General features: G+C 32.9%; 1 protein-coding gene across 1 annotated transcript in view; it reads left to right on the top strand.

Annotated features, from left to right (window-relative positions):
• Positions 1 to 13,148: 13,148 nt before the first annotated feature.
• LOC124369428 (alkaline phosphatase, tissue-nonspecific isozyme-like) overlaps positions 13,149 to 13,559 on the top strand; it is a 37,112-nt gene continuing 36,701 nt past the window's right edge. Inside the window, exon 1 of the mRNA XM_046827434.1 lies at positions 13,149 to 13,361. Within this exon, the coding sequence (XP_046683390.1) occupies positions 13,233 to 13,361 (129 nt within the window). The 5' untranslated portion in view covers positions 13,149 to 13,232. The remainder of the gene's footprint in view (positions 13,362 to 13,559) is intronic.

Below are 13,559 nucleotides of genomic sequence, written 5' to 3'. Positions count from 1 at the left end.
TGTGGTCCAGTTGAGACTTATAACCATACTTCCGGTATGTTCAAGATCCTAAAGAAAAAATATTAATTCAAAAATCACATAAATGAACATACATTACTCCCAAAACTGCAATATGTATTCAGAAAGAATCGAAATACAAGTTCTGCCTTGAAAAATTAGTTTAGTGACATTATTGATGCCAAAAACAAGAGAAAGATATACCTATCGTATAACGCTTAACTACTCTAAAGCTTTTGATTATATGGATCACAGTATGCTGATTGCTAATACGCATAATTATGGAGTTGATGGTGATGTTACTTTATCATTAACATCGTACCCTGGAGACAGGCTGCAGATTACCACACTTAGGAGTGAAGTATCCATGCCCCTTACAAAGCTGCGTGGCATTCCTCAGGTCAGTTGCCTGGGGCGCTGTACAAAGCAAACTTTCCTAGCCCTGTGCAAAACTGTCTTTTGCATGTAGATGATTCACAGTTGCACTTGTCATATGAGCCAAGCCACATGACAGAAGCTTTTTGTCAGATTAATGGATAACCTAGAAGATTGGTCCAAAATTAATGGTCTAAAACTCAACTCAGACAAGTGGACAGTTTAGCAAACTGCCATATAAGACCTAGTACAGATCCTTAAAAAGAGTGAGGTGAGTGTCTCACTTGAAGGCAGGAGGAGGCTAAGACTCTCGGGGTCGTGATGGACCACTGAACGTGTCACACATGCCTCCCAGCGTTCGTTGGGGAGACTGACAGAACTGTAAAGGCTTAGAAGGTTGATTCTAGAGACTGCTAAACTTCATTTAGTGAAGTCACATTATTACTGCTTCCCTGCATATGGCAAAAGTATTTCTAGGAAGTACATGGATCGTATCTAGAGACCTCAAACACAGCTATTCGCTTTTTTTTGTCTTGAGAAGGTTCGACCATATATCTCCGTACCGGGAAACAGTTAATATGCTAGACGCTGTATGCATGATGTTAACTTGCTGCATGACACACAGTGTTGTTACAATCAGCAAGCCTGACTACCTTACACTAGAGCCTCTCTTCCCGTGACGAGGTGTCTCAGCGCAGGTCTGGCCATGGTGGGAAGTTGCACTTTCCTAAGATAAGCTTAGAATTGGGGAGGAAGGGTCATTCATACTTAGGCCCCAAATACCCAAATTTACATCGAGCTCCCCGAATACCCCAAAAAATTGTACCTTTACATTTAATATTAATGCATTCAAAATCCAATTATTTTAATATAATTAAGAGTTAAGAATATATGAGAATAGTTGGTCTGAAAACAAATTTATTAGAGCAACGTCAGAAAATAAAGGAATATTGATTTAATTTGATTTAAAAGCGTGTTAGGCCGTAAACTCTTGCCAGGAGGGCTACAAAACACTGTTAATGGAACATGAATTGAGATACAATTTGTAGTTTATAAGTACATAGTCCAATTTTTCGTAAAATAAAAATACAATAGTTTCTACTATATGACAATTTTCCTAGCAATCTTATTTTTGGTTGGAATAGAATTTACAGTAGCAAGAGGATTACCGATACCAAATTAAATGCTTTGTTTCTAAACAGACGTTTTTAAATTGGCACACTATTGCCTATACTGAAAAAAGTGACTTTCTATACTTTCCATTGGCTGACAATGCTATGACTGGCCCCACGGTTGGTTTTAGGGGTGTCTCAAAGTAAAACACGAGCGTGTGGAAGATTAGCAGTAAATGAACAAATTCTGTTAGTCGCCTTCTAAATAACAGCGTATTTCCACATACCTTTCTGCATATTGTTTTTATAAATACGATAAATAGATAATGATTTACCAATGTCAGATTCTATACCTCGTTGGCAGAAGCTGAAATAACTGTTATTTACGAAATTTACGGCTACTTTGAAGTCAAAACGAAAAAATTTATCTTGTAAAAAAACCTTTTCGTTTAGATTCTTAAGTCTCTCTCATAGGTTATGTTCATGTATAATGCAAACTGCTGTTCACCTCCTGGCCTATTGCTGTATCCCAGATTCATTCTAGGAGCCATTCTCTCTTCCTGATCTCTTACTTTAACGGTAACCACAACAGTTGTAGGTTTTACTGTAACTTTTATTTCGTTTATTATTTTAATATTTAGCATAAGATGTGCAATCTTATTTAATTTATCCTTGGCTGACTCTAATCTAAAGTATCTAGTCTAAACTATTGTATTTGTTGTTCATCTTTATTCTTACTTAACTTACCTATCCCAAACTACTTAACCTTTTAAAACGCACATAAGCAGATTTAACTAATATAAACCACATCTCGTTCTAACATAACCAAAAAACGTTCCTTAATTATAAGCAGGAAAAGCCTCAGACATCTTACAAAATGCATAACAATACCCATGTATTTTATAAAATACCAGTAAATTCTGTAAATGTCCGAGATCTAAGAAGAACTAGGCTTTTAGTAAAGTCGTTTATTCTAAACCTTGTATGTAACGTACAATTCTAAAAATAATGAGTATAATAAAATTCCAAATATAATATATATGTAGTACAAAACAACGTACGTTATTTTCATAGTAATATGTGCATTTTTCATAAAAGTGTATTCATTTTTTGAACTATAATCCTCACCAAATGATATATATCTTATTAATTAACATAAAAATGGAAATTATAGATACATGTTATTATGTTTTAACATCTTTTTTTTTATTTTTGGTTACATTTAACAATACAATATTATAAGTACGTTAGTGGGTAAATGCAACTCTTAAATTTTACATAACAGACTAAGTAACAGGCAAACCATATCCCTCCATATTATTCGGTTTTACGCAGGTTTTAGACTCACGAAACCACATGTCTGTCATGGCTCATCCTTTGGGTCTCGAGCTGCAAAACATTGCTTTACTAAATCCTTCTATAATTAAATACGCCAGATCGAAGCACTGCTGGAGTTAGCTGGAGAGCTACATCTTGTTAGCTTATTATTTGTTGATATTGGGTAAGTAATAGCGAACCAAGTTACCCATATCTTTACCTCAAGCAATTTATATCAGAAATAGAAGGTTCCTATTGCTATGTAACTTATCACACAATATTATTAAAACAATGATCTTATAGATAATGTTTTCTGATTGTTTAAAGGGGTGAAACCGTATGAATAGAATTTATACAAGGGAAGGTTTAATTTGCATTAATATCTAAGACTGACTCGCCCACGGTTACTTCTGGTTTCCACTATTATGAGCATCGTTCTTGAGCTCGAAGGTAAGAGAACTCTTTGACCAGGATTTCCTCACTTTAGGCTTTCGTACGTAAAATCTTCTGACTCTATCTATCCAGGAAATATTTTTGTAACTTAGCTTGAGTATTTCACATTGTGAACTTGAAAACTAATTTCATCGAATTATAAAATGTCAAACTTAATCTTTTTTAAACCTGTTAACAATTAAAAATAGTTGGGGAATTGCATGCTTAAAACACAACAAAAGCATTAATATACATAACGTAAAAACGAAAACCAACTACAATTACGTATGATTTGCAATTCAATAGTGAATTAAATTATTTGTAGACTACAATATTGCACTGTTTTACTTAGTGTCAATATTAATTGTATTTCCCATTTATAGTATTGATAAAACAATATTTATTGATTACAAAGTGTTTGTAATCTATGATACTTGATGATAAAATTAGGTTTAGTACACAAAAAATACATCTTCAATTTTCTTCAGTTCCAAAACATTTACGAAATGTCAACTGTTTGACACCCTTTTATAAACACCATATATAACATCTCATTTCTAAGTGGTAACCGATAGTAGATAATGGCATGATGGCTAGTAGATAACGGAAGGTATTTCAGAATAATGTATTGGATTCATATTGACTATCACGTTTTTATTTTGAGAGGATTTTTTTCTTATTGCATGGAACGAGAATAATGTGTTTCATGGATAATGTCCTGGTTTCTACAAAAGTGTTAGGTTATGTTACAAACTATTCATGTTTGCTACTGTATACCAGCCCATTGAACAGTGACAAACTAGTTTTCTGCAGCGGAGTGCTACTCAGTCACAGCGTTGCAGTATTAAAATAAGGACTCAGAGTTCCGGTGCACACTCTCTCTTTTAGAAATATATTTTCCCTATTCCAAGACAACAGATTTTAAACACTTATTTTACTCGCAACCACTCCTTAAATAAGGCTTTAAGTCTTTCATTATCAAGCAAACGATACCTTTAAGCTGTAATTGCATTATACAGGTACTTAGAAAGGATACAAAATTATCCTGCGTTTTTGAATAATTTGTGTAAGGGTTTTTGATAAAACGCTCTGAATCAAACTTCAAACATGAGAGTAGGAATATTTCCTCTGATGGTATGAAGGAACATCTATACGTACGCATAGTACTACATAAGGGCATATTTCTAGACAACAATTAGATAAATGTTACTACATCATTTTTACATAGCGTTTTAAAAGCAATTGTTTTAATATAAGCTTTACAAATAAACTGTTGTTACTTAGAAATGAAATATCATTTTCAACTTCCACAAGAGTATGGTCTCTTATTATAGTATAAGCCTTATTCTTCCCTTCTTTATGTGGCACTGACCTGTACGAGGAGCTTATCAAACAGAATAAAGATCTATAACTAGTTTAAAAAATATAGTAACATTATAAGTACTGATTGTGATTTTTATTCATCTTAAATGGATGTAACATTTTTATATAATGAATTACAAATTTGACATAAAACAGTAAGGGCGCTGCACACATTTTGATAGTAAGGCCATATTAGTGATTAAATTATAAAGTTCTGGTGATTATATTTTATTTAATAACTTTAATTTTGATATAATACTTATACTTTATGCACAATATCACGTTTAAAAGGAAAATTATTGTTTAAAGTTTATTATTTATAACAATGTTAATAGTTTTCAAACAGTTAGCGGAAAAATACTGATTACACACACACACACACACACACACACACACACACACACACACACACACACACACACACACACACACACACACACACACACACACACACACACACACACACACACACACACACACACACACACATTATGTATTGTAAAGTGATATTTGAGACAGCTTTTAAACATATTTCTTGGTTGTATTCCGGCTTTATCTAAGTTAATGGGTTTGGGTCTTCACTTCTTCCACAGTATAGGGGATAAAACACAAAAATTTCCAGTTCCATCTCTTGCTTATCAAACATTTAAATTTACTACATACTTGATTTCAAACTTATGAAAACTATGGCTGTGGCCCTTAATTTCCTCATTCCGGAATAAGACCAAAGATACTATCATCGTCATTTGCTACTTATTTATTTTTAAAATTGGAATTTACGTGGTTTTTTAACAAATAAATTTCCATTTCACCTCATTTACACCTAAGCATTTTAGTTGCGACCAATCATCACAGAATTTTGTTTTTGATATTTCTAAAGTAATGCATTTGTTACTACTTAATTATACCTACAATATTTTACAGTTTAAAAGACTATAAATCAATTTTTGTTTAATCTTTCATATTTTAAATTATATAACTTTTTTATGATAATAGAGATTCGTAGAATGACAAATATAAGTTTTTGTGCTCCAAATTAATATTTTATTACTTAAACCTGCATATTTAGATATTGGACGGTTAAAAAGGTGTAGTGTACATCTGTCCCTAGTTTAATAATACAAGTATTTTGAATTTGTGCGGGTTTTAATATACTAAAGCTACCAGAGCTGCCAAAATATTTTATAGTTTCGTTGTCACAAAAGAAGGGACTAAGCTCTAATATTTAGATTAACCAGACAAGCTTACAGTATATGTATTATTATTCCCAATCAACCAGTGATTCTCAATTTTCTGTACTTTTTATCCGATTACCATTGCAATATACTATCTGATTAGTTTATAAAATTATTACTTGACATAAATATTTTTACTAGGAGCCTGTATTGTTTACTTTGAAGTATTACATATTCAGCTATTTTATGACATCACACTATTTTAGTTTTTGCTGTCACAATTATTATACTTTAGATTATTAAAGTTATACTTGTTTACCAGGCATTAAACCATTTTAACCATAAATAATATTCATGAGTAAAGTTTAGAACATGATTTAAATATGATATCAGCCGTAGAACGACTAATTAGGACTAATTAGCTTGCTTTACGCTGAGATTAGGTCGGGTTCGCTTACTTCAAAACCAAAACTCAGCTTGCAGGCTGCAGGCGTTTAGCAACTTGGAACATGAGATTATGACGTCAACGTTTATATGTATCATTTATGGTTCATATTAACCATCAGCATTATCATTCGTATAACTGAAAATTAACATTTTATGTTTTATGAACTTAATAAATATACATCTGAATCATGTTAACACTTAATTATTCACTGTATATGAAGCAATATGAATATTCGCTGGTTGATTCATCATAATTGTACCATAATTAACAGTCATGTAGTTCAGCCTACTGCCGTACTTATGTTCAGAGCTCTTCGACTATTTATAAATGTAATAAAATTCACTTAAGAGAGGATACCCGAAGTTTATATAGATATAGCTGAAGACCACAGCGTATACTATTTTAAATTTGAAAATGTATCTTAAATTTGATAGCTATATAATCCGATCAGCTTATGACAGTAATAGTATTAAACAGAGAGTGTATATAAACGCACTTACGGACGATAATCCAGTATTTTGTTACAATAAAATATTGTTGGATTTAAATCAATTGTTAAATCTGGTTTATTTCTGGTAATCTATTTTGCATATACTCAGGAGGGATAACATGTATTATATCTAATTAGGGTTTAAATGAATTGAAGATTCCTGCAAAGACACCTACATTTTTCAGAAAATCAAGAAAAGGTTTTTTTTGTTCCCTTAGGACAAGAATCTTATAAATTGCACTTAGTCCTGTAAGAACCTTTGCGCTGCTTCCGGAGTAACAGGATATTCAGGATGGGTAAGGTTAGAGAGTAAGGGCCGCCTCTTATTGAGATCCATGAGGAAGAATTAGGGCACTACATCTCTAAGTCATGTCTCCAAGGAAGAATGGGAGGCCAGCTCTGAATCAGCCTGTCCAGTAAAAGTAAGCAGGGGGTGGCACACCCTTGTTGAGGCTAGCCAGAAGCTCTGAGATTAGGTTACAGGTAAGAAAAGGTTTCATTAGTTACAAGTTTTGTGTTGTTTGATATATTTTGCATTTCATATCACAACTTAGGATCTGAAAAAAATAATATTTATAGCAATTCCGAATGCTTTCATTCTTAAAACATATAAATTAAGTACGTAAATATGAATATATTTGTTCATAAGGGGTAGTAAAATCTGCAGTATTTCTGGTATTTATAATATTTTAACTAAGCGGGAACATCTTGCTACAGAGTGCAACTATAATAAAGTGAAGCTGTTCTTGTTTTGATTAATTTCACTATTCACGCAATGCATGAGGAATAATGTTTATGGTCAAAAAATGAATTTTCCTATCATTTCAATAGGTTTATACCTTTTTGGGACCAGTCAAAGAAAACCATGTATGGGCTAGCCTATCTGAAAAGACCAACCCATTTGGGGGGGGGGGTGGGGGGGGGGGGGGGTGGGGGGGGGGGGGGGTGGGGGGGGGGGGGGGTGGGGGGGGGGGGGGGTGGGGGGGGGGGGGGGTGGGGGGGGACTTTTATCTCATAGTAACATCCTATCTGAAGCTTATTCTATTTTGCTGGAAAGAATCAACACAGTGTTGATTCAAGTAATGGGGAAAAGGTCGTTAAGATAATAAAGTTGGTGACAGTAATTAAGGTATACGTTATGTATGTTAAAGCACATTTGGTTATAATGCCCAGTTTAACAGTAGGGACTTATAGGTTAAACAAAACGTTTTTAAAATTACAGCGTTCTACAGTGCAATTACCGGTAACCTTCACAGGATGTGGTGATAATGAACTTTGAGTCAGGATTGGAGACTGATCTTTTAAGTACTAAACCATTTTTTAACTTAACTTCACCTAAAAGGCATTTCCCCCCATACATTTTATTATTTATCAGTTATAGGCTATATGTGCAGATTTCTAAATATCTTGTTTAGATATTAACGGAAAAACAAAGAAACTATGGTATAACACTTACACTATAGGTAGCTATCTTACAAAATAGATAGCTTCACAGTGCAGAATATACAAACATATTACATGTCAGTTTGCGTCTGTATTAATAATTTTATTAAAATACTAAGATTTTGAGATAACCCAAATAACAATTAAAACGAGATACACAGTATTAATAAAATGTAATCAGTCTTTAAAATTTCGAAACATTTGCCAATAATTTACAGAAGTATATAACTAATATGGGCGGTGTACGCAAATTATCACAAAATATTATTAGGAAAACTGTAATATATGTCCAATGTTGATGGCTTTAATTTAAAAATATTATTTAAATTCTAACCACTAAATTATTGCGCCTCTTCCCTGCACACGAACACATAATGGTGGTTTCTTCACTAGGCACTAAATTTTCACTCTGTAATAAAGTACGGTCATGTGCCGGTAAATACAAATTATTAGTCTTTAACTTAGCTGATGTGCAGGAGTAGTATTTTAGTCTCACGTTTATTTATTGGTTCTGTAGTATTGAATATAGGATCTTTTCTAAACCTAGTTGCATATGTCTTTCAGTTAGCAAACGCCACCAATATCCAGTGCAAGTACTTGTTGTATGCGGGTGACTTGAAAATATACCAGAAAAGTTTATCTGAGAGAGGTCACACTCTTCTTTAGGAGTGACTGAGGGCGATTGTGGAGTAGTATGATAGAAACCAAATGGGACTAAATGCTAAGAAATTTGCTTTTATCACTTTCTTTCGAACTAAAGATTCTATCTGACGAGACGAGACTATCAGATTAATGGTGCAGTTCTTACTCGAATAGCTGCAGTCCAAGACCTCTTAGTTATTTTCACCCAGATTGTCAAATTGGGGTTTACAAGTTCAATCAGTCAAGCGCTTCAAAACCTGGACCTAATACATCGCATTGCCAGTATTATCACCAGTCCGCATGCTCTAAGGATCTTCTTCTGCTTTCTGGTATGGCCCCATCTGGAGTATTGTGCTGTCCTCTGGTCACCTCATCAGGCATACTTACAGGATGAATTTGAAAGAGTTCATCGTCACTTACTTTGTCTGGCTGGGAACTTCCCGGGGTACAGACATCTGGTTGTTCTACTTGCGGATGTGTATTACTTCTTGACCATATCATCTCTTGAGACAAGACGCTTCATTTAGTGTGTTTTGTTTCTAAGCCGTCTTGTAGAATCGGAGCTTAATTATACGTGTCATCTCCTTCAAATCGTCATTTTCAGGGTTCCATCGGGTTCCATGAGATACGAAATCTCGTGACCTCTTTGCCAGAACAGCTGCTACAACAAATTACTCTAGAAATAGTGCCATCCTCAGGAATTAACGTTTGGAACGTTAATGCCATCACAGCTGACCTGGATTTTATTTTAGTAATGGTGGAGCTGCGATTAAGCGCAATCTGTTACAATCGTCTATGGAATGCTTTACTGATTTCTCTGTTATGTATTGTTGTTACATTATTGTTGTTTTTGTATTTTCTTAGTTTAAATTAATTTGTTATATACATCTTTGTTATATTTATTATATTATTGATCTTGTTATATTAAATTAGTTTATACTTTTAAGTTATTTATTATTAGGTTTATATTTATTTACGGGTAATATTGTTTCTGGAAATTAAGAAATTTGAATAAGATATTCGATAGAATGGATTCCATTGGGTCAGTTATAAACAAGTGCAAACGAAACAAAAGCATCGGAATGAGATACAGTATATCATATCCAATGACTTATGTGCTGGTATTGTCGGAGAAAAGTGGGTAAAAAGTAAAAAAATTAGAACAACATTTAAAACACAAAACAAAACTCTTAGACAAGCTCTCGCAAAAAATTAAATCAACCAATTGAACAGAAAATTCCAAACAATGTGTTTACAGTAAAAAATGAAGTTTATAACGACTTGGATTGTAGATATTAATATTCCAGAGTATCAGTATTTAAATTATCAATAAGACATCCAAGACGATATAAAATATTTTTTTGATTAGTAAGCTCCTAGTGAATATTAAGTTCAATCTATTACTAAATTTGTTAACTATTAAATATTATCTGGTTTGTCTAAAATATAAATCACAGTTCTAAATAAAAACAATGGATTTATTTTTAAAACTGGAAAATTAATAAGTTCAACGTTTCAGAATTTTTATCACTCTATTTTCCACAAAGAATTGACAAATCTTTTAGTAAATTTAAAAATTCCTTTGGCAAGAAATAAAAATATTAATCAAATATATCAAACTAAAAAATCAGAGCTCTCTTCTAAAATAAAATAATAAGGTTTTAAAATAAAAATCAAATACCACTTAGAAATAACTAAAATAAAAATGTTCACTTCTAAGTTCACTCAAAATTCAAAAAAATAAAAATTTAAACTTCTCTTTACACTAGTTGAACCTTAACTTTCAAGTATCTGCAATTCAGATTACAACTCTCTCAAACAATTATTAATGTTCAATTAATTTCCAATTAATAATTCACAATAAAACAGTTCCAGTTAAATATTATAAATTAATACTTTTCCAAATCTCAATTAAAGTTATTAACAAAGTTCAATTTTAATTCACTTTTCTTGCAAGCATGAACCAAATGTAACTTGTATGATTCTATTATGCTCTATTGTTCCTTGAGAATAAGTTATTCAGATTGCTCTGTAGTTTCTATGAATTTAATTTTTTCCTATTAAAAAGACAACAAAATTAATTTAATATCAAATCAGGAAGACTATTTCAATAAAACGTACAATAAATTTGGTGCTTACCTCAAAATCCCTCGCGGAAAAAAAAATTAAGAAACACGGCGCACTGTAATCAACTTAATCACGAAAATAACCAAAAGAAGGGCAAAAATTATGAGCGGGCGCTTAAATACTTCCCTTTCCAATCAACTTTGCAGGACATCCGCGGTGTTCTCTCATTGGTCCAGCTGTATCAAACCAGGAGAACAATACTCGCAACAAGACAAGTTCTAATCAATTAAAGGCAGTCAACCTGCCTTCCTAACAATTTAAAACTACCAGTACTAACTTGCCAACGGATTACATGTTCGTTTTTACCCTGACTTTTCACAATCTAATCTAAAATTAAATCCCAATATTTCGTTCCAAAAATTTGTATTTAATTTAAGTTTTAATTAAAAAAAAATCAATGTAGCTTTAAAAACGCTACAAAGTTGTAATTGGAAATTTACATAGGAGAGACAAAAAGAACATTAAACGTAAGGATAAAAGAAAATAAAGAAAACAAGAAAGAGGTTAGTACAAAATTTACTACAAGAAAGTTGCACATCCTTATTTGTCTCAAGATCATATTAATACATCTTTAAGAGGAAATTAATCAAGGCTTCATACATCAAATTAGCGGCCCAACCGATCAGTCAACCATTATTCCAAAATTAGACAGGATTGGTTATCAGTTCTGAAAAATAAACTAAGTCACAAACCTAAAGTATTGAATAGTTTAGAGATTTATAGTAATCCAAGGTGGAGTGATTGTATGGTGTGGAGAAGTTCACCTGGAAGGAGCAAATCATAGAAAAGGGCCCACCCTTATTCCTGGTTTGCTACCATCTTTTTGTGGCGTGATGATCGCTTCTGCACTGTTATAGCCTGGCGGTATGTTGTCAGTGGTGGTAGGAAGAGTTGTCGATGTAAAAATAAGGAAGCGTAATTTCGACTTTTAATAACTTTGTATGAATATATAATTATTTTATTTTGTCGAAACAAATTATTATACTTTACAGCACAAAATCATTAAAACACTCATTGTTGAATTCCAACAAAAGATTTTTTATATTCAAATATGTACTTGCAATATTTTTTTGATGCGTGGCCATTTTAATTTCAAACAAAAAACGTTATAGTCCATTCTGGTTTACCGTGTTACGTTTAGTGTATTACTTCCTGCCTTTAGCCATAAACGGATTAATACTAACATTTTAACTACACACACACACACACACACACACACACACACACACACACACACACACACACACACACACACACACACACACACACACACACACACACACACACACACACACACACACACACACACACACACTCACACACACACACACACACACACACACACACACACACATATTGGGTTCTCTTCAATTCTTGTGAATTCCATCCTTCATGAAGTTAAAATAAATCTATGGAAGTGTATTAACATTTTTTTTATTAGAAAACACGTATTTCCTTATCTATTGAACGCAAAAACAAAAATACAAAATAAGGTCTTCAGTAAAATTTAATGAAGCTAAATAACACGGCCACATAAATTGTGCCGTATTGGAAAAATACAAAGCACACAAATAATTGTTTATGAATTGGGCAGTATTATTTTCCCAGTATTGCCTTAACAATTGACTTTAGGAGCAGTGGCTTCAGTCTTTGTACTTTGATCCTTATTGATCTACCCAAGCTCAGTGGTGGCGACGGTTTTGTGGTTATTGGGGGATAATGTTATATTTGTTGAATGAAAGTTAAACCTATTCGTAACAGAATTAAGTATTATTATGAATTTCTAGTTTCTTTGCAGTAATGTGCTTTATTTTGAAATATTTAATGTTAACGTTGTCCTTAATAAGGATTATTAATCTAACATTTACAATTAATTATTGTTTTTGTTTGAGTTTAGCTCATTTTAAAAAGCATATTTATGAATTGCAACTAAAAATATAGTGCTGTAATAAAAATTCTGTTAAATATAAGAGTATTTTAAGAAATTAAAGTTTTCTACAGAGAATAAATCACTTTATAAAACCTTTTCACTCTATTCATGTGTTCTGATTAATTGAAACTATATTGGTTAACTGAAAATTGTGGTTTTTAATTTTGTTGACGAAGGTCAAGAAAGCAGTAATATACAACGATTATATGAGGTAACACCGATGTTGCCTCATTAATTAGGGATAATATTTTGCCAGCAAGTCACTTACTTCTGAAAGTCCCAAATGTTAACAGACCGCGACTTCTGGTACGGTGAAGCACGAGAGGCATTACTACGACGTTTACCGGAGGGCAGGCGTCCTCACGCTCGCAACGTGGTACTGATGGTGGGGGACGGCATGGGGCTAGCCACCCTCACGGCGGCCAGACTGTTCCGTGGTCAGCGTCAAGGAAAGTTGGGTGAAGACACGGAGTTGGCATGGGACCGATTTCCAGCAGTCGCATTGGCTAAGGTAGGATGAAAATAATCATAAATTAGTCAAAAGTACATAGTCTTAAAACTATATAGTCCACAATACAACTTTAAACTTTTATTTTAACTTAATACAGTAACACTTTTACGACATGTATTATAAAACTACTCTTAATGTTGGTAAATACCATGAATCCTTTGTTAACCTTTATTTTCTCAGTGTTTTGTTTCTTGTAAT

The sequence above is a fragment of the Homalodisca vitripennis genome, chromosome X (genome assembly GCF_021130785.1).
Source record: "Homalodisca vitripennis isolate AUS2020 chromosome X, UT_GWSS_2.1, whole genome shotgun sequence".
NCBI lineage: Eukaryota > Metazoa > Arthropoda > Insecta > Hemiptera > Cicadellidae > Homalodisca > Homalodisca vitripennis.
The sequence above is the reverse complement of the archived record's forward strand: the minus strand, read 5'-3'. Positions and strand labels throughout refer to the sequence as shown.